Here is a 20,627-nt window from a genome sequence, read left to right as displayed (position 1 = left end):
ACTTCAGACAGCCACAAGTCAGCACATTCACAGATAACACGTGAAGGGAGTCAGCTTCCCTGCTGACGGGAGAAGCAATACAGGCATTCCCTCCCTGGTGTGTTCTCCTTTACCTCAACACTCTTTGCTTTGCCCCCACGCATGCCGGGGTGTGCTGGCCCCCCAAGATCCTCTCCTCACAATCGGAGTGCACACACCGCTGTTCGCTCCTGCTTATCCCTCTGCACCCTACCTCCTTTGGCAACCTTTCACTCCCACTCCTGCAGCACCTCTTGCAAAAACTCATCTTTCAGAGTGCTAATTAGCAGAGGTATTTAGGCAAGCTACGGAATCAATCACTGCTCAACAGAATGCCCACATTCCCCTTCCACTCCCCCCCTCCACTGGCCTTCCCTGCCACCTCCCGTTGCTGGCGAAGGACTCCTCAGCACCATATGCTTTGCCTAATGAAACGTCAAAATGTCAAACTAAGAGGAAGGTATCTTGCTTCCCAGACAATTACCACTGCCTCTGCAGCACGTGGGTAAAAAAGTCTGTTGCAGAAATTCTCATCTTTGCTCCTTACCCTGTGCAAGGGAGCTTTTGGCTAACTGACCACGGAGGTTTGCTTCATTGCTCTGATGCCCAGTTCAGCTCCAGAAATCTGAGGCCTGAAATGTTATTATAAAGCCTACACAGCATGTGAAAAGTAGTCGAGCTGCCAGCAATCACACAATCCAGCTGTTGTATCCTTTGGCTCATGTGTCCCAGGTGCTAGCAATAACCTATGCAGAACCATCTTAAAATCAAACCCCAAACTCCTCATGCTTTCTCTTTGCTTTGCTGGCACAATGGCACCAAAAGTGGAACACCCAGGACAGAAACCATGTTTTTCTCTTTAAAGTCATGGGAAGTCCTTTGAACTGCTCAACACAATGGCAAGAAGCGTGAATCAGGCTAAACATACCTCTCCAAGGGCTGACAGTACAACAAACCGCTTCAGTTTCGTTCTCATGGTTACCAGGAGCTTAGTGAATCCTTTGATGTGTCATTAGAGCCCTTGTCGTTACCTGCGTCGTGCTGCAGGATGAGTGAGAGTCTCAGTCCAATTTCTGGGACGCAAATGTAATAATCCCTTGGTGTATGTGTGGTACAAAAACATGACAGCACCCTGCACAGCAGAACTGACTTTGTTTATGCCAGGGATATTGCTTGAGTTTTGTCCTGATTTCTCCTCTAGGAGGTTCATTAATAACCACAGACAGGCTGAATAGTGTTTACGGTTTAGGCTGTGTGAGAATCTAGGTTAGGTTTAATTGCCAGGGTTTGAGCCTGAAAGCCAAATTGCTTCTAGGATCCTTGTGCTGGATCTGAAAGCACTGAATTCACTCTGCATCCTCCTCCAGCCCCTGGAGATTTCAGCTCATGATGGCAGAAATGCAGTGAGATAAGGTGATCACTGACAATTTCTCCCTCTTGGGACAGCTTCCTTGCCTTCACAAAACCAAGCCTGGAAACCAGATCATTTCTGCTTTTGGACCCACTCTGGAATCTGTAAGCAAGGAAAAGCAGGCTGTGCAAATTGCATCTCATCTGTTCATGTGTTTGTGTGTTTAGCTATTTAGCTTTGGTCTGACCAAGTCTGTTTGTGCTGTTTTCTAGGATGAGCCCTGATGTGGGATGCAACCAAACAGCTGCCAGTCCGTACCAGCCAGAGGAGCTGGTGCTGAAATGTCCCAGTTGATGTTCTTGCAGAAAGAATGATAGTTCCACTTCCATCATGTGGAAGGATTCTGCAACCTGCAGCCCACAGATCTCACAAATTGCTCCAGGGTTAAAAAAAAAAAAAAAGGCAGGCAATAAAAACAACCTAAAGCATTTGCTGGGAGAGACACTGCAAAGCTCTGTGATTTCAAAAATAGTCTGGGAAGCTCAAACCCCTATGCATGCCACAGTAGATACAGAATTTCGCACCTGGAGTTCAACAGCCCCAGTAGGACTGCAAGTGCCCTGAGTGCAGTTTTACCTCCTAATCCACCTCACTCAGGGGGATTCACCAGCCCCCTTTCCCAAGTCCTCATGCACTGACGCTAAGGACTTCACATTGTCTTTAGCAATGCAGGTTCTTGAGGCAAAGTCTTTGGGTATGCAGGTGAACACGTCAGCCTGGCAGTTGAAGAAAACATCTTTTAAGTGCATAACATGAGCACATATTGTCTGGGAACCACTCTGACAGCAACCACAAAGCCTCAACATGCCACTCTGACAGTCCCTGTGAAGAGCAGGAGAGCTGTTTAAAGCTTGGATTCACAAAGTTGAATCCCACTGGCATAGCATTAAGCTTTCACTATTTTCATATGCTTCAAGGCCACGAAGAACCAGAACATTATCTATGTGCCCCACACAATTTAAGCCAGACAGTACATCCAGAGACTGCTGCAGCAGCTCAGTTTTTGTCTGTACCTTATGTAAATTCATGCACAATTCCCAGTTTGTTGTACTCAGGTCTGACATGAGAGCTTTGAGGCCCTATCTGGGCTTTTGTGAACTCCTTGGATCTTGTAGGAGCTCCACAAACAAGACTGTAGAGGCAGGACTACATAATAAAACTCTGTTCCCCATGCCCTCTAAAGCAGCCAGAGAAGCAAGGAAGAGGCAGAGGAATCAGTAACCCTGTCCCTTCCTCAACAGCCAGGAGGAGGGGAATAGAGAAATGCAATTTTATGCTGTGGTCGCAAAGGCCATGTTGTCACCCAGGTGCCAAGGCCTGAGTCAGTGATCAGATGTTTGCACCATGACATTGCACCGATCCGCAAGAAGGCTGTGACTAAAGAAAATCTCCGGATGCTCAGCTACACCTGGCATCCGACTCCTTGAATCTCAGGTCAGTGATAAAGAGGCTCTCTCCAGGAGCTATAAATATTGTCACACAGGTGTAATTTTGCTGGATGCTTGTGTCAGAGTTGCTGTTCCACTAGAGCAACTTCATCTATAAATGTAAGCCTTGACTAAGAGAAGTTGGCTTTCACAGCAGGATAAATAGCACAAGACATGCATCTAATTGCACATCAGCAGAGCTGATCCCTCAAGGATACTGGCTGCTAAAAGTAAAGGAGTAAGATATGTCTCGGGAGTCATACTGCATGGCAATGTACCAGTCCAGACTGAGCCTGCAAAGGATTACCTGAGCAGTCCTGCCAGTCCAGGAGAAATCTGATGGAGGTCCAAACTTACACCCTAATAAGTAGGACAGAGCATGCCTCTTTCAGGTTCGCACTTTGCTGAATGTCAGTTGTATGGGGATGAGATTAGCTTTGTGATCCTGCTCCTTTGTTTGAGGAGGTCATGTGTGCATTCCCCTGGGCACGGGGGAGAACAGTGAATGTACCACTTGGACTGAACACACGAGTCTTCCTCCAGCCCTTTCTTGGGAGGAGGTTTGAAAGCACTTAACAAGGAAGGGTGATCTCATCATCATTTTACAGGGGAATTGAGGTGTGAATGCCACAGCCAGGTAGGACTTGGTCTCTGAGCGACAACCTAGACCATGCAGCCTGTGCCCTTGCATCTTCTTGTCTGAGCCCCCACTAAAAAGACTCTGGATGGCCCTAAGCAGGCATTTTCTTCAGCAGTATGGAGAAGGGCAATCAACAGATGCACTAGGGCAGGCATCCCATCCTGGACATGTTGCACTGCAAACCCAGAGGAGCCCTGTTTCACCCCTGACACAGCGTCCTATGCAGTGGGCAGTACTTTCCAGATGACCTTTTGGCCAGCTCTAACCTCATCTCCAGCATCAGCCTGGCCCAACACTGCCCAGAGCCCCACCAGGACAGCTTCACACACATCTGCAGAGCAGCAATCCCTGCAATATACAAGTGAAAAAAGGCCTGGCATCCAACCCTCAATGTTTGGACACCTCTTTGTAGGCTTCTCACCTTTGTAAAGCCTTAGGGGTACATTTAAGGGGGGCAGGAGCAGACACAAAGGGAGGCTCAGACTGTCCTTCTCCTCTCCTTCCTGGGGAGACAGATAAACTGAAAGATGTGTTGAATTTACTAAAAAAATCCCAGGACTCCATTTCCTTCAAGAAGCTCATTTCCAAGAGCCTCGTGATGCTGCCATCCTGGCACTTGCCCAGCCCTAAACAGAAAAGTAAATCCAATACTTTCTCAGTCACACAAAACTTGCTGAAGCTAATGGCTGTTTGCTGAATAAAGAAGTAGTGAAATGATATAAAAGCCCTGAAATTGAGTTCATTTTTTGCTGTCTTATGCCAGTAGATCCTGTAATACTTTACAGTTAGACAGTGATACAAACAGGGGAATATTAGTCATCCACATGTAGGTCAGAGCTGGGAGCAGAACCGAGCCCTTAAGTCAAGTTGGGCTTCTCCCTTCATTTACCCCATCTGCCTCAGTAACGTGAGATCACTGATGTGTGGAGACCTAAACCTCCAGGGCACTGGCAGGATTAGCTCATATTTGAGAACTGCTGCACAAAAGCAGAGCACTGTTTATCAATGTAGGCTGTAAAACTTGCTGACACTATGTAGATTCACAGCCAGCTTAACTATGAAGAGATGAAATTCTGTCTGGTCCTCAAAAAAGAGAGGTGACAGTGCAGCATCTCAACACACAGAATCCACAAAGAAGCCTGTTATTAGTTATGATCAACTTGAAGATGGAGGCAGAGAAAATAATTTTTGAAAACAAAGATTTATACCTTTCCAAAACCAACTCAACTTTCTGTTGCATCTTTAAGAAGCTTGTTGTTTCATTTATAAGCCCATTTACCTCAGAAGGCAAATTACTATATCAGCCCCAGGTGGCAAACATTATTTACATGGGTGAATAGCTTACAAGCATACAGGAACATCAGAAAAGTTCCGGAACAAATGTACAATTAACCCAAAGGCGTTTCTCCTCATGTTCTCCACCTGTTGCAGCTTTAGTGATAAATGTATGTACCAGGGCTGTTCTTGAGAAACCCAGAGAAGATGACTGACTGCCCAAGCACGGTTGTTCAAGAGTAACTTCTATTTTAGAACAAAGGCCCCAGTTGCTGGAGCTCACAGTGGGGGTTGCACAGGCTGTATCACTGCCGAGGGTCTTATGCTGCAGAGGTACCTCATGTTCAGGGCTAACAGTGAGAGCTCAACTAAGAGCAACACAGGTGGGTTAAACTGAGAACTTCCAATGGGCTCTTCAAACCTGGTACCTCCAAAGCACAGTTTTTATAAGCTGGTTATTTTTCTTTTTCCTACTGATGTCCATTGATTACACAGATTTAGATTTTTGATTCCATGAAGTAGGAAAAAAGCCTGCATTATTCTCACAAGCAAGCTTGGGCTCATTAGATCTTTCAAATGGCTTTGATGTACCATCTGATGTAACATTGATGGGAATGGTTGGACTCAATGATCCCGTGGGTCCTTTCCAATCTGGTGATTCTATGATTCTACGATCTGGAACAAATTTAGATCTATTCTCAAGCTGCCAGAGAGTAACAAATCCTCCCATCTTAATGTTCCCCTGTCAATACTGGAAACCTGACTTCACATTCTTCACATTCACATATCAGAGGTCAGGAACAAAAATAAGTCAGGTGGCGCACCAACTCCACAAACTAGATCCCAACATTTCTACCTTATCACATAAGAGAATAAAAATCGACATAAATTATGAGAAAAAGCAACCTGTAAAAATGCACTTAAGTTGAGGATGATACATAGGTAGGAAATAAGGATAGCAGCAGGATAAGACTCAAGGGGGCCAAGAAAGTCAGTGGAACTCTGCACAAACACTGCTGTGATATACCCTGAGGTCCCATGCTTGCCCTCATGTGTATAGGTACCTGGAAGACCCTGACCCAGGAGACACACACTTACCTCATGGTGTACAGGAGGGTGCCGTTGTCCACCAGGCGCAGCAGCTTGTTGGGTGTTGTCATGTTATGGGCAACAGATTTCTTCCCATTGTGGAAGAAGGTATCAGGAGTCCAGATCTTACTGGCCAGTAGGTTGTTCAGGGGAAGTATTTTCATGGGACCGTCAAACTTCAGCCTTTCATCTCTCCAGGATTGCCGGAAAAAGACATCAATAGTGTATTCCTTTGTGGAGAAAGGAGAGAAAAATAAGCTGCTTCAAGAAATGGTAAATATCTTCAGGCATTGAGCACACCGTGTTTTGGCACATTGTGGTTGACATAAAGCACGACACAACAAGAAGTAGGGATTAACAGCAGTGGAGAAATCTGTGGAGGACAGAGGGCATTTACCACGTTTTATGTCTTACATATGATGTAAAAATCTGCATTTCAGTGTTTCTGACCACTGCAAACAAGCTGCAATACTGCTTACAGTGGCCAGTCCCGGGACAGTCCTGCTGCTCCACTACCTTTATCCAGATGTTTCAGGGGCAGGAACCATTGCATGCAGCTACATGAGAGTTTAAAACCATAAAAATAAAGTTCCTGGAGATGGAATTTGGCCAGGATATTCGTAATTATACTCCTACACTTAAAAAAATAAAGAAATGAAGTTTCATTGTATTATCTTAATTTTCTTTGTTCCTCAGGCCACCTCTAGAAAAGCATTGAAACAACGATCTCACAAACTTGCATTATGAGATCCTATGACTTTCTTTTCTTATTCTTCTTTTTCCTATTTTTCCCTTTTTTTCTTGCCTCTGCCCCTTTCCCCCTTCTTTTTTTTTCTTCTTTCAGCTAGTGTAGAAACCCATTTCCTAGGCCAAATTCCAGCTGGGGCAATTAGAAGTCATCTCTTTGAAACCCTGCAGCCAGGGCTAGCTCCTTGCTTGGTGCATGCAGTCTCAGAAACCACTTGACCAAGCAGCAAAACGGCTCCACAGCCAACCTGAGCAAAAAAACTAAATCAAACTGTCTAGTGTCTGTGTCTCTATCACCTGAGCCACTCCGTGTCCTCTGAGGGTCCATGTCAATTGAGGGAAAGTCTTCAGCCTGTCAGCATGAGCTGCACTACTGCTCATCTCTACAACACATACCACCTCTTGCTAATGAAGGATCTCATTAACTCCTGATGCTTTCAAGAAAAGACAAGGTCTCTGGAAAATCTGTCTGTCCCAGCTGTTCTTCCCCTGCTCTTGCAGATTCATAGTCTTTGTTTACAGGTTTCTGGAGGCTGCAGGACCAACTAAACTTATCATTGTGAGTGATTTCTTTCCTGCAGCTCTTCTCAGCAGCATTTAAAAGCTGCTGTGCAACAGTTTCCTACAGGTCATAGAAATTCCTACAGGTTTTGCAGCAGATGGCAGCTGAATGAAAGCATCTCAGCAAAGAAATGAATCCCTCCTCCCTGGCCACAGAGCCACACCTGCTTAAATGTGAATTTTCTTGAGCCTGGTTGGGTAAGGGATAGAGAAGAGCCTATGTTCCCACAGGCTCCACCCTGTACAAGATATTCTGCCCCTTCACAGAAGTGATCTTCACTTCGTGGTTTTAAGCCCAGCAAAAGAATAAAACCAAAGAAATAAGCCTGTACGTGGTCCCAGGAGGTAGGTTTGGGGAAAGTCCTCATCAAGAGAAGAACTATCTTATTCAGAACTCCCTGTTCCTATTAAAAAAAGAACAAACAACCAAAGACGTAAAACAACTTCCAAGGCCCTATTTTTCTTCTTTTATGCCAAGGAATCATTCCTGAAGAAAAGAGATATCATCTTCAGATTCTTCCCGTCTTCTATACTTCTTTCCATGAGAGCATCGTTCCCAAGTCACACCTTCCAAGAAGCACACTTAATTTTATGTTATGCTCTTTCCCGCCTCACAGAAGTGACTGAAAACATCAAGACAGAGTCTGTCTACAGAGCCCATCTGCCAAAACATAAAATCACTTGAACTTTTTTTTTTAATTTCCTAGGGACTGAGCAAAGCTGCAAAATCTCACTACCAAAGACCCAGGTGCATGTCAGGTTCTATCAGGCTCTACTTTCCAAACCAAACTGGAAGAGAGATTAGAAGTCCCTCAGAGTATCTCAGGGAAAAGGTCTTCACGTCCTCCTCCATGCTTTTTAAGTAGCTACTCTCTACTCTCCACAGCAGCTTTACCTGCCTCTCCTCCATCATCATAATTACAGTTTCTGTCTGCATCAAGATGTGCAGGAGCAGCTTTCCATTGCAATGAGTAATGGCTGTGGGAGGGATGGAAGTGAAATTGCCAGGCAGATGTGAGTGGGGAAGGAGGGACTCTCCCAAGATTAAAAGAACCAGCACAGAAGAATGGGCTCTCCCCATGCTTCCTGAGGAGATGAGGTTTCTCTCTCTCGTGTTTCTGAATGCATTCAGCACCACAATGGCACACTAAAACACATTTGCTATGCATTTGTAAAATACAGGGAACTAAAGCACGTGAAGGGGAAATAATTTATCATTCTTTAACTGTCTTCATAATTTTAAATTCATTTTGTCAAATCACATTGCAGAGAATACCTTCCTCTTTTCAATACTTCATATTTCTTCACAGTTCATTATACACGCTCCCTTAATCAAATATGCTCCACCTTGGAAGTAATTATCAGATACTCCCCAAGGGCTAAGATTGCTGAATATATTATGGGTCTCGGCTGTGGTAGGAAAGCAAGTGAGATAGAGAGAGAACTCAGATGAGATTAATACTCTTGGTTATGCTGACATCAAGTTAACTTCTAACCCCGGAGGGACTGGTCTTACCAAAGCAATACAGAGTTGTGTGATGGGGCTAGCACGTCAGTGAAACACAGATTTTATTCTCCCCAACTCATCTGCTTGCTCACACAGGACTGTTGGTGGGGCAGATGAAGGGATGTTCATGGCCACATGAACACATAAAATGAAACTTTCCCAGTTCTCCAGTGAGATCTGCAAGACTGCTCCTTCCTGACTCAGCTGGTGAGAGCAACGCCTGCTCCCTCTCCTGCAGTGGGCTCCCTCCAAGGCCAGGACTGCCCACCACAGCCCTGGGCTGTGCCAGCACAAGGTCACCTCTGCAACTGGATATGCAGGAGGGTGTCAGTTCTGAATGAATGACTGTCCTCATGCATCACCCTTGAAACGCTGAGCAATCATTAACAGCTAACTCTTCTCTGTGCGCTTGGATGCATGTGGAATACGAGCTGCAAGAAATGCTGTTGAGAAAGCTCACTATTAATTATACTCTACAGTCCTCTTTTAATTAGAAGACAAACTGTTGTGGGAATACAAGCCTAAATTCAGTCCTCAGGCCTTTTCATTAATAAGTTTCCCTGAACATGTCAAAATATTGCGATCAGTTCACTCTTTCTTTTTTTCTCTTTTGCCTTCCTTCTGGTTCAAGCACTAAGGACAGTCTGATGGTGAACTGTTCTCTTCCAGCACTGCCACCAAAGCAGACAAGGTTCTAGCATTGTCCCCTCTTCCCAGGGAACATCCTCCTTCCTCCACACACAGTCAGGTCAAGGAAAGCTGGCTACAGTGAAGGTGTTTGTCAAGGCATGTAATAGGTGTAGCACACTATGTACAGATCTTGGCAGACCTCCCCATTTCATTGGGTTGCACTTGTAGAAAAGAAAACCCCAAAGCCTGAGCGTGCTTGAGTGTGCAAAGGCATCGACCCTCCAAAACTGCATTTGACATTATCAATAGGTTTCTAAAAGCCCAAACGCACCTGAGAAACAATCCCTGTCTGCCATCCACACTGACATCCCCCTGGCATTTGAGATGATGATGGGGCACACACGTGCCTGGGCAGGCAGCTGGGATGCTTGTTCGTGTTCTTGTCATTTAGGAAAATCCTGGTTTTATGGATGAGGGTGGGACACATCCGTTGTGTCTGCAGGAGAAGCCAGTCCCCATGCAAGGTGACTAACCAGTGGCACCTACCATATCTGTGTCCGAGACAGGGCCGAAACTTGTCACGTAAATGTCTGTCTTGACTTCAGTTACGCTGTCTGGGACAAAAAAAAAAAGGAAAAAAAGCAATTAGAGAACTGAATTTGCTTGTACAGGGATACAGGGAAGGAATTTGGTCTTGTTATGTGGTGTTTTTTCCTGCCAGGCACCTCCCTGGCGAGCCCTCAGCAAGCCAGCATCATGCTCTCTGCTGTGCCCTGAACAATGGCCAATTTTATCACTTGTAATTGGGCAAATTCATCTCTGATGTAGCTCTGCTGCTTTCCACTCTTACATCAAGGATCAATAAGTCCCTCACAGCCAAACAATATGTATTTACAAAATGTATGCAGCTACACGATACATAACATGGTACAGATCCACGTTTTCAATACAGAGGTAAGCCCTGATGCTTTGAAATGCCTTTTAATCTGAAATCCCTTTGTGTCTCCCAGCCTGATAAACAGCCTAGCAGTGTTCTACCAGTTTTAGGAAACCCTGGGTTTGTTACAGCTTCAGGCTTATCTGTATGTAAAAAGAATCAATATTCTGATTGCCTTTTACTGCCATCATGTTTGCTGTTCTCCTAAGTGCCTCGCTCCTGGCAAGTGGCTGCTCTTGCAAAGCTGCTGCTTGCCTGCATCACACGCTCCCCTGCATCCAGGCAGTGCCGCCCTCATGGATGCTGAAAAGCAGCTTCACTGCCCCAGCAAAACCACAGAGCCCCATTTCCTACCCAAGTGCTAAAACCCAGGAGCTATCTTAATCACATGCCTTCAGGTAAAGATAAACTGAAGTGCTTTGCATAACACAGTCACCAACAGGTATTATTCATGCTAAACAGCATATACAGCTCTCATTCTTGACTTCATTACAATTTCAGCATGTCTCCTAATTGAAATGTCTGCTGCTACCCCATTTTCCAGGGAAGTCAAGGCACGGTGATTTGCCAGATTCATGATCCTGTACTCTGACCACTGAGTTGTACTGAAAAAAGTGACGGATGGGGTGTGCGGGGTTGAGCATTACCATAAACCCTCATCACTTTAGGAATACACTATGCCATTTTGCTCCTTTTGAACGGCATAAGCGAGCTCAGAAATGCTTTCCCAATGAAAGAATCAGCTTAGAGCCCCAAAGAGTTCACACTTTATATGCAGTACCCCATTTTGGCCACCACAGCAGCTTTGCAAGTAGCCTGGACGGCCCATTGCTCGATTCAGTTATGGAAATCCTTCTGTCCCCTGACAGTTATCTCACAGTACTATGAAGCTTAGTTTTGTGCTTCAAAGTTTTACATCCAAAAATAAGATAATGCATTCTGGCAGGGTTTTCTCCTTAATGGCTAAAATATACGTATGCATGTCTTTAGTTATTATGGCTGGAAAGCTTCTCACACAGCCTGTGGCTGATATTATTGTGCTATATAAGTAACTCTTGATCTCATCCTGATGTGATAAAAAGAAGGTTAAAGAGAAATATGTATGCAGTACACTTTCTGAAACACCCAGAAGCCAACAAGACAGCATCCTGAATAAAATTAGCTACTTCTGTAAGACTTAAACACTCGGGGTATTTTCTCTGTCTTCCTCTAAACGAGTCCCCAAATGAGATACACAGCAGAGAAGAACATTTAGTGTTCATTTAGTGATGCAAGGCTCTTACCGCTAACACATGCAGTGAGAGAAAGATAATTATGTTTTAGAGAAAACACAAATTCTCTCTCCCCTCCCCTCTTCCCTTCTTGACATTCTGTTTGCCCAAGATAAATAACTTGCAGCTATGGTTATCAGATCAGGATCTTGGCCACATATGGCCAGTGAAGCCAGTCCTTACCAGGTGCAGAATGAATTGTTCCCTGCCCCTGAGGGGATAGATGGACAGGGGTCCATGAAAGGACCCATGCTTTACAGCGTGATCTTTGGGCTCCAAGCATGAAGGAAAGGATTCAGGAAATGAGGAGGCAAAAAGGCAGAACTAGTTTTAGGTATTTTTTGATGCTATGAGCCTTAATGTCCTTACCATGCTGTAATCTGGCTGTCACAGAGACCCTCTCCCATCCCTTCAATCTGCTGGGAAATCCAATCAAAGATAATAGCATTAATAAATGCTGTTAATTTTAAATATTAATAATTTATTAATATCAATAATTAATTACAGCCTAGGTCTGAAGAGGATCCTCCATTTCCAGGCCACAGACGTATCCCCTGGGCCAGGCCATGTGGACCTGTCGGAACTGGTGGGACGCCCCTGCACCTGCAAGGCAGCACCTACTACAGAGATGAGCTGGGGGGCTGGCTCAGTCACTGGTTTATTTATGTCCCCCAGCACTTAAAACAACAGGCCCCCTGCACCTTTCACTGCAAAACCCAGACTGATCTTTCCCTGTTAATATGTGCTCCTAAGGGCAGGATTTGCCTGGGATCTGGAGGGATTTCTGAATATAAATCCCTGATATATGCAAGCAAGGATTTCAGCAGAGCTGGGAAATCCAGAGATAAGTAAACCACCAGCAGAACAGAGCAAGATCCAGCATCAGAAATTTGCTTCCTTCGTGATCTTACAGCCCAAGAGCACCTGTACTGCTTGCAGCCCTGCTTGAGCTCATCAGTTCTGTGATGGTGAGACCTTCTCCTCCAGAGAAATCAGAAGCTACTCAGCCAGCCTCCCCACTCCTTACTCTCACACCTACCCACCCTGAGACTGAACAAGAAGAAACTGCACCTACTTTTGCAGCAAAAGCTGAGAAAGGAGTATCTCCTGCCTCCGCTCAAAGACCTAGCAGGGAAATCCCCATCTCCTTCTCAATTCCATAGACATGATCATGCTGCAGCTTAGCTGTCTCGTCCAGTTCTCACCAAAGTTTTAATTACTAAGAACTGTACTATAGAGGGTTAAGCACTTTCTCTAGACCTAGTTGCAGACCCTAGACCCTAATGTTGCAGAACATTAAACGACGTTTTCACTTTCCTAGCATTATCCTTCCCTGTTATTCAAAGTTTTTTATATGCACAAGTGATTTGAGCCTTCAAGCCCGCTGGGGCGGCAGCCGGCTGCTGCCAATCCTGTTTTATAGTTGAGGAAACAAAATAAGGAGAGACTTATTTTCAGGTAGGAAACCAGAGCAGAGCAAGGACTAGAGCTCAGCTCCAACTGCCCAGCAGAAGGGCGTGGGGCTGCTGCACTGGTGCCCAGTGGAGGGCTCGGTATTGCTCTTGGCAGGCTGCACAAGCATCACCTGGTCCCATTGCTGCTGGAACCTGGGGAACGGGAAAGCAAAAAAAAAAAAGACCCTGATGCAGTCACAAAATTAGTAGAGCAAGAGATTTGCAGGTTCATTGCTTGAACATGGGCAGAATTTAGAGACTTGAGTACAAGCCACGTTCTCACGTCATTTGTTTCAGGCTGACTCCCTTGTCGGGGGCTCTTCCCATTTATAGGCTTAGTGTACTCCCATGCTTCAGCACAACTGTGTTTCTAAAACCATTTGGAGCAAGCGTGTGAGCAGGAATAAGGTGCTACAGGTTGATTAGAGATACTCCTTCTCCCACATGGTACAAAGCACAATCCCTGCCTGCCAGGCAATGCTGCCTTGCTCCTACCTGCAGAAATCCTCCACAACTGGGCAGATCTGCAATGCAAATGTAAAACAAAAGCTGTAACATCCCTTCCCACAGTGTTACCATGGCACTCCCTACACCTGCCTGCTCTTTAAAAGCTACCCCTCTCCTTCTCCAAGAATTTGCTACGCCTGATCTAGCTGCTTGTGCACATGATAAACATCCCTATTCTCTCTGTGTGGAGGGCCAGATCCTGCTGCCCCAAGCCCCACACCAGCAGGGTCGACTGCTCCTCTTGTGCGTGCAAAAGGTGTAAAGCAGCAGAGGCTGCTGCTGAGGTGCTTCAGGATTTCCTTTCACCTGCCCTCTCCCGTCCTCTCCTTTTGAGTCCCCATGTCCCATCTTCCTGGCTTTGGCTCAAGGGAGATATGCCCCCCCTCCCCACAATCTCCTTTTTAAGTGCTCGTGACTCCCTGGGCTTGTGAGGAGATAGCTATTATTTACAAAATGACAGACTGCTATTTTTACTTGCTTCTTGGAAGCACTAGGAGCAGTAGCAGAGCTGGAATACAAATTATGCTGCCTTGCTGCCTCTCATCCTCACCGGCTGTAGATTGTAGGGCTGCCTCTACAAGTGATTACGGGAGGTGGGGGGCACAGGGTGCTGAGGAGGCTCTTATTAAACATCCTGCTGCACTCATCAAGTGCTGTTTATTTAAGAATCTCAGCCGTAATATAATTGGTTCGGCCAGTTGTGTCAGCTCTTGAGGTTTATGGATGTGCTGAACACAGTCACGTTTCCCAGGCAGGGGTTCCCAGAGGCTGTGCCGCAAGCTATCAGAAATGATGTGCCTGCATCTAAGCGCGGGAGGCTCCCGATTGATGTACACTATTAAAACAGGAGCAAAGCCACTGCAGCTTCATGCAGGGGATTCCTGGCTGCTGTGCTGACGTCAGGGAGGCTGTGCAGCCTTATCTTGGAGATAAGCTGAATGAGTAATGGGATGGGGACCTCCTTAAAGCTGAGCTCCATGTTGCGGTGCTCCAGCTCTATCCCAGGGCTGTGCCAGGACCTGAAGGAGCTCAGAGGTGACAAGCCTGTCTGTACTGATGTTTCTCTGCATGATAGCATGGCTGAGACTAGAAAGAAAGACAGCGCTGTTCAGGCTCTTCTGAACCCAGGGGTACAAACACTCAAGTCTGCTCCAGGCCATCTTCTGGAGGTAGATGTTTCTGCACTGGGCTCCCTATAAACTGCTCTGGACTCCAGCCAGACAGGTATCCCATCTCCAACCACAGTAACAACCTAAAAAGTGCAGTAACAACCTGGTAATGTCCCTTAACGCCCTCCTACACTGCAACCACATTTAGCCTCAGCTCAAGAGTTTCTCAGCTTGATGAGGTCCTCTTATTCAGTGATCTTCTAAGGTCCAGTGTCCCCTCAAATATCCAAAATTCATTGGTAAGGGCTCCCGCCAGCCTGCAGTGAGGGCAGTGCCACCGTGAAGAGAAAGGGGCTGCTGCGTGGCTCTTTCCCATGTTGCATAACCCAAAGCAAGTACACAGGACAGAATGGTGTTTTACAGCTAACCAAGCATCACTGGGAAGTTAAACACAATAAGCTGGTTCGTACTACCAACTTCCACCTTATGCCTTCTCCTGAATCCTTGCTATGCTAATTAATAAGCAGCAGAAAGTAATTTTTGCAATTGCCTACAGAAGCTTTTGGGGTGTATCGTTCTTTATTTTCCCAGCCTTTCACTGGAGGGATTTAATTTTCCTTCCAGTTTTATCCTCTGGCACAAAAGATGCTTCCACGACCTTTGCTAGAAGCCCCATGTGCCTTCTGCAGCCCAGCCACATCACAACCCAGTGAAGTGCTTGCGTTTTGAGGCAGAAACTCCAACCTTGGGTCCCTCTTCTCACTCCCATCACACCAAGGCTAGAGATTTTCCCAGTTCCTACCTCATTTTTCCAGATGGCCTTTTAACTTGCAGTGTTGCCCTGTCTGGGGAAGTAGAAGCTGAGTTGTGTCTCCATTCAGTGAGACGAGAAGCTCTGAAGCAGGAAGGGCACATCTTGACGGCTTGGCATGGGGTACCCTCTCTGTAACCTTGACCTCAGGACTGCCTTGCCAGTACTGGGAGAGGGCAGGGAGGCACAAGCAGAGGGGTAGGTACCCTAGGGAAGAGGGTAAACTTGCTTCTCCCTATAACCTCCCTTGCAAGAGCTGCAGAAAACGCAGACGTGACATCTTCTACATCAACAACCACCCACAAAACCAACCCTGATGTAGTCTCCACTGCTGCTCTCTTGCTGCAGGGCCAGCAAGACTCTCCCATATACACTAGAGATGCTTTTCTTGCAGTTTTTGCTAGGGAGCTCAGCAACAGCAGCACAGAAGGAAACATTTCATCAAACATCACTGCAGTGCTGTTAATGCCTCCTAGGCTTGTCCAGTCCAGCCAGAGGATAAAGCTGACTTCAAGGACATAGACTGACAGAGCTCCCGCCACCCAAAGGCCACGAAGCAGCATGAGTTTTTGCTAATGTCAGGACCACAAACATCCTCGCTGTGCCCGGGATGCTTTCACACCAAATATCCTCAGAGCAGAGGCTGTGCACGGGTCAGGAGGGGAACACTAGGGAACGGAAACAACAAAAAATTAGAAGGTACTGGCATTTCCTCCAGCATCTGTGAAAGGGAGAGCAGAGCTGGAGCACAGAAAGATCTGGGCAGCTCTCAGTATCATCCCTTCTCTCTCCTCAACTGGTTTTGTCTAGCAGACCTTAGGTAACACAGAAAGGTCACAGACAACCTCTTCAAACTCCCAGTCCTAAAATCAAAATACATATTTTAAGATGTTGCTTGGTGGTTTTGCGTGGCAAAAGCCAAATCTCATATTGCAGACACTTATCCAGGCCTGACAAGTTCAGCCTGAGCATCTTTCCTAAAAGAGGATGGCAGCATGTACATATTCTTCTTAGAATAACCCAGAACATACATAGGGTACCTTGTTTCTGTCCAAAGACTTCCTTAGATAGGAATAAATTGTAACTACCTTCATATATAGAATTATATAGAATAATATAAAATTCAAACCACCAACACGTCTCCAGGAAAATTCAATTGAGCAGAAGCATGAAGACACAACAGAGACCCTGTTAGCCCCATTTTGCTTAAGGGGGAGGGTAATCCCAGAGGTAGATCAGCCCACCCAGATCCAAAGCCCTCTCATGGCATCTGCCTCTATAATGAACATAGAGATGAGGATGACCAGGGTCCCATGGATAAAGTCTGGCCTTAGCGTCATGCTCCCACCTGGGAAACTACGGCTAAAGATGACGAGATGCTCATCCGCTCAAAGTGGGGTCAGCTAAGGACTGAGCACTAGGAAATTTGTACTGTGCAGAATAAGCCACACAGCAAGGAAGGAAACAATATAAATGTTTGAAACAAGTATCTTAGCAATAGCAGGGGTGAGTAAAAGCCTGCAGGGGATTTCCAACGAGACCTTTGGATCAGATCTGTATCTAGCTCTGCCTATGTGTCATGAACTATTTGTCTAATATAGTTTTTCTTGGCTATTTGGTTGCTTATCAAAGTGGTTGCCCTGTCTCACTCATAAAGCTGAAATAACTCACTCTATGTAGTAGATTCGACCCCCTCAGTTACACTCCCAGGGACTTCTGCAGAGTTAGGATCAAAGAAGCATCCCGTTTATACAGAAAACAAAGCTATTTGCTGCTTTCCATGAAAGCATCAAGCCTTTCCCTCCCATCCTGGGGTGCCAAGGCACCTCTTCACAAAGGTTGGCTTATCACCCACTGCTGTTGCTTGAGTCCCCTGGGACTGCCAGTGTTTACTGTACAGCCAGTTCCCAAGAAGCTGCTCTGTGAGCTGCAGTGATGAATCACTACCTTCTCTCTGGTGTGACAGCACATCAGAGTCTACAATTGCATGTTCTCCAGCCAGGCTAGAAAGATGTCATCAAATCTGTAAACACAGATATGCATGTGGTATCACTTCCAGCTGTGCTCTCTCTCCAACTTGGATATTTCAGCTTAGTGGGAGCAAGAAGTTCAAAAGAATTTCAGGGGCTCTCTCAAAAGACAATCGACAACAAAACCACTCACACATGATGAGAAAGATCAGCATTGTCTACAATTACATGTGCATAATTTTTCAGCCCAGACGAAGTGAGATGATGCCTGCCCAATCAGCCTGCTGTCTCGTCTCTCTTTCTTTGCAGGGTCAGGGGAGAGCTGATGCAATGAAGAGATTTATTCCCCGTCTCGCACATCGTGCCGCATATGCAGCTTTCTAACACAGCTGAATGCTGTGTCCTCTGCAGGAACAAGATGCAGGACCATGAAGTGACCCAGTTATCACTGGATCATGGTTTGTCTAGGATTTACGTAAGGCACATTGTAATGTCTACATGGATGTCCAATTCCCAGATGATCCCTGTGGAACAAGCCACCCAGGGCACAAACTCCTTGGATTACATAGGGAAGATCAGCTCAGTTTTTGGAAAATAAATCCCTATGCAGTCTCTAAATGCTTTATGCATGGGCTCGTGGCTCTGACCCAGGTCTGGAGCTCTCTCCACATCTACGTAACATGTTGGCTACGGAGACTGGATCAAGGCATAACTGCTGCTGAAAGCAGAGGAGTCAGGCACACCTTGTTCCTCCTTGCTTCCAAGTGAGGAGGGAGCCAGTGTCCCAGCTCAGCGCTGAAATCATCCATTTTTGGAGAGAAACTGCACTCCATCCCTAGCATTTCCACATAAAAAACAGCACAGGGTGGCTCAGTTTTCTGGTCTGAACTCCCTGCTCACAACACGCTAAACTGCCCCTTCACTTCAACACATGATGGATAACGGGCTCTACAGTTGGTAAATCCATGTGTTGCTGTAGAAGGTGCTACAGGGACTTCACATCCTCCCATGATAAAGCAATTTTCTCATATTTACCAGGAGTGGGGAATGCAGGTTAGATCTCTATCTAGCAAAACAGCCTGGGAGACATGTTGCTCTACCAGCAGCGGAGTCAACAAACCCTGCTTTCCCTGCCTGTTTTTCTGATGCCTAACACCAGTTGATCCCACACAGTAACCTCTCCCTACTTTGGGTCTTTTTCCACTCAGCTGCGTAATTCCACAAATCTTGCAGAGACTTAAAATCTCTGCGATATCTGCCTTCCTGTCAGGTTTTGCTCAGATCAGCTAACCAGCTCAAAAGCTTTTAGAAGACAAAAGGCAGAAAGAAAGATGTGATAAGCTTTACTCCATCAGGAGCCCAGGCAAAAAACTACTGCAAGACTCAACAGAGCTACGCATTTGGCTCATTTAGTTTAATTTAGTTTTCCCGCATTGCCCTGTACAGGCATACACAATTATTAATGCATTAAGTGACACAGAATACATATCCAGAGTTTAAAATTGGGATATAGTGCAAGTTATTGATAAAAAAAATCCAGAGAGAACAGAAAATAGAGTCAGAAGCAGCAACTGCTAGAGGATGTGCAGTCATGCAGGCTTTACACACACCCCTCATTCTCACACATACAGAGTACAAACAGAGACTACAAATTAGTTGAGCTATTTTTGCTGCAGACAGAAAAGACAGAATGAACAAAGCTACTGTAGTTACTATTTTAAGGACTTAGGACACCCTCAGAAGCTATGAAGACAGAGGAGGAATACGTATGTCTAGGCATGCTTTTAGAGGTTCTGGAGTGCTTTGAGACCCTGGGGTAGTAGAAGAGCGATGCTACATAAACATGTTAGTTATCTATTCTAAATACTATGAGAAAATGTGTGAATATAAATTAGCATGTATAATTTAACATATTCATTATTAAAGTCTGTCCTTGCTGGCTAAGCCAGAGGCGCTTGGGAAAGGGAATCCCTGCTAGTCCCAGTGGACCAGGGAAGCGCATTCAGACAATGCTGTGTTGCCAGCTGGCACATGCCGATGAGGCCCTTACAAAACCAAAGCCAGGAGAATTTTGCTGACCACAGACCTGCAGGGTGTCAGCATGGCTCTATGCACTGGAAGAAGCAATGAGATGAGGACAAAATGCCAGACTGGTACTTTAACACTTGGCAAATCTCTCCATGTCACCTGCAAAACACCTGTGTTTTGTCTTGGGTCTGCTGTCCTGACCCCAACTTCAGTTAATATCTTTTTTACGGGTTAATGGCAATGTTCTTGTTGATCAAATCAAGGGATCTTAGTGAACAGCACTACCAGGAAAAAACTGCAGTAGGTCCCATGCCCCGATACTGTGGCTGAAGCTGCAGACACACAAGAGAGAAAAGGCACCAGAACAAAATAGCACTGGGCTGCCGCCTTTACTGCGTCCCTTCATACATGTATAACTTAGCTGTGAGAGTCAGTTGTTAGACTAGGGTTATCCAGAGCCTGTGTGGACACCGTGCGCCTTTGAAGCCTCTCTGTCAGGAAACCTGCAGACTGACGCCAGCAAGTTATCAGTTACTCCCTTTCCTAAAAACATTGATATTTTTGTTAATTCATTCTCAGCAAGTCTTTCCTTAACAGAAATCATAATTTCGCAACAGGCCATCTACATGCTTGAAGAGGAGCTGCAAAAACTTCAGATCAGTGCCAATAAAAACCTTAGCATTTGTAACAGAATTATGGAGGTCTATAATTCATCGGAGCTCAAGGCAGATGCCCAGGAAAAAAATAAACACGAGGGTGTGATACAAAACTGCTATTTCTAAATTGTATCATTCATACATAGAAAACAACTGGAAAGGTTGGAAAGGCAGAAAGCAACCAGGGAAATGCAAGAAAAATCAAATGAGAGACACTGCAATATATTAATTTTATGCCATTGCAGAAGTAGAAAGAATAAATAAGCAGTCTCAATGAAGTGCATGGGGTTTGCAGGCTGAGCTCAGAGAGCTCCAACCCCACCATTGGTGCTAATCTGCGCTATGGCACTAAGTGTGCAATGCAGGTTTACTGTGCCTTGGTTTCCCCATCTGCCTTCCATAGCCTCAGCGCTGCTTTCCCATGCTTCTGGCTGTCTCTTGTTCCAGGTTGCTCTGCAGGCTGAGGATTGCCAGAAGGCATGATGGATTGCAGTTTGCCAAAAAGGAAAAAAAGAAAAAGAAAGCGGCTCCTGGGGCTTGCTGTATATCTGAGAGGAACAGTCCATTTAATTCTCAAGC

At 45.7% G+C, this 20,627-nt stretch overlaps 1 protein-coding gene across 2 annotated transcripts in view; it reads right to left on the bottom strand.

The window, feature by feature from the left end:
* LOC138726036 (gamma-aminobutyric acid receptor subunit alpha-3-like) overlaps nt 1-20,627 on the bottom strand; it is a 67,789-nt gene that overhangs the window by 17,960 nt on the left and 29,202 nt on the right. Inside the window, exons 4-5 of one of the 2 annotated variants that reach the window (XM_069867413.1) lie at nt 9,852-9,919; nt 5,870-6,090 (exon numbers count right to left, since the gene is read on the bottom strand). In XM_069867413.1, the coding sequence (XP_069723514.1) occupies nt 5,870-6,090; nt 9,852-9,919 (289 nt within the window). The remainder of the gene's footprint in view (nt 1-5,869; nt 6,091-9,851; nt 9,920-20,627) is intronic. The other variant, XM_069867415.1, reaches the window with a different exon arrangement.

This window comes from Phaenicophaeus curvirostris, chromosome 13, assembly GCF_032191515.1.
Source record: "Phaenicophaeus curvirostris isolate KB17595 chromosome 13, BPBGC_Pcur_1.0, whole genome shotgun sequence".
Taxonomy (NCBI): domain Eukaryota; kingdom Metazoa; phylum Chordata; class Aves; order Cuculiformes; family Cuculidae; genus Phaenicophaeus; species Phaenicophaeus curvirostris.
This window is presented reverse-complemented; position numbering and strand designations above follow the sequence as displayed.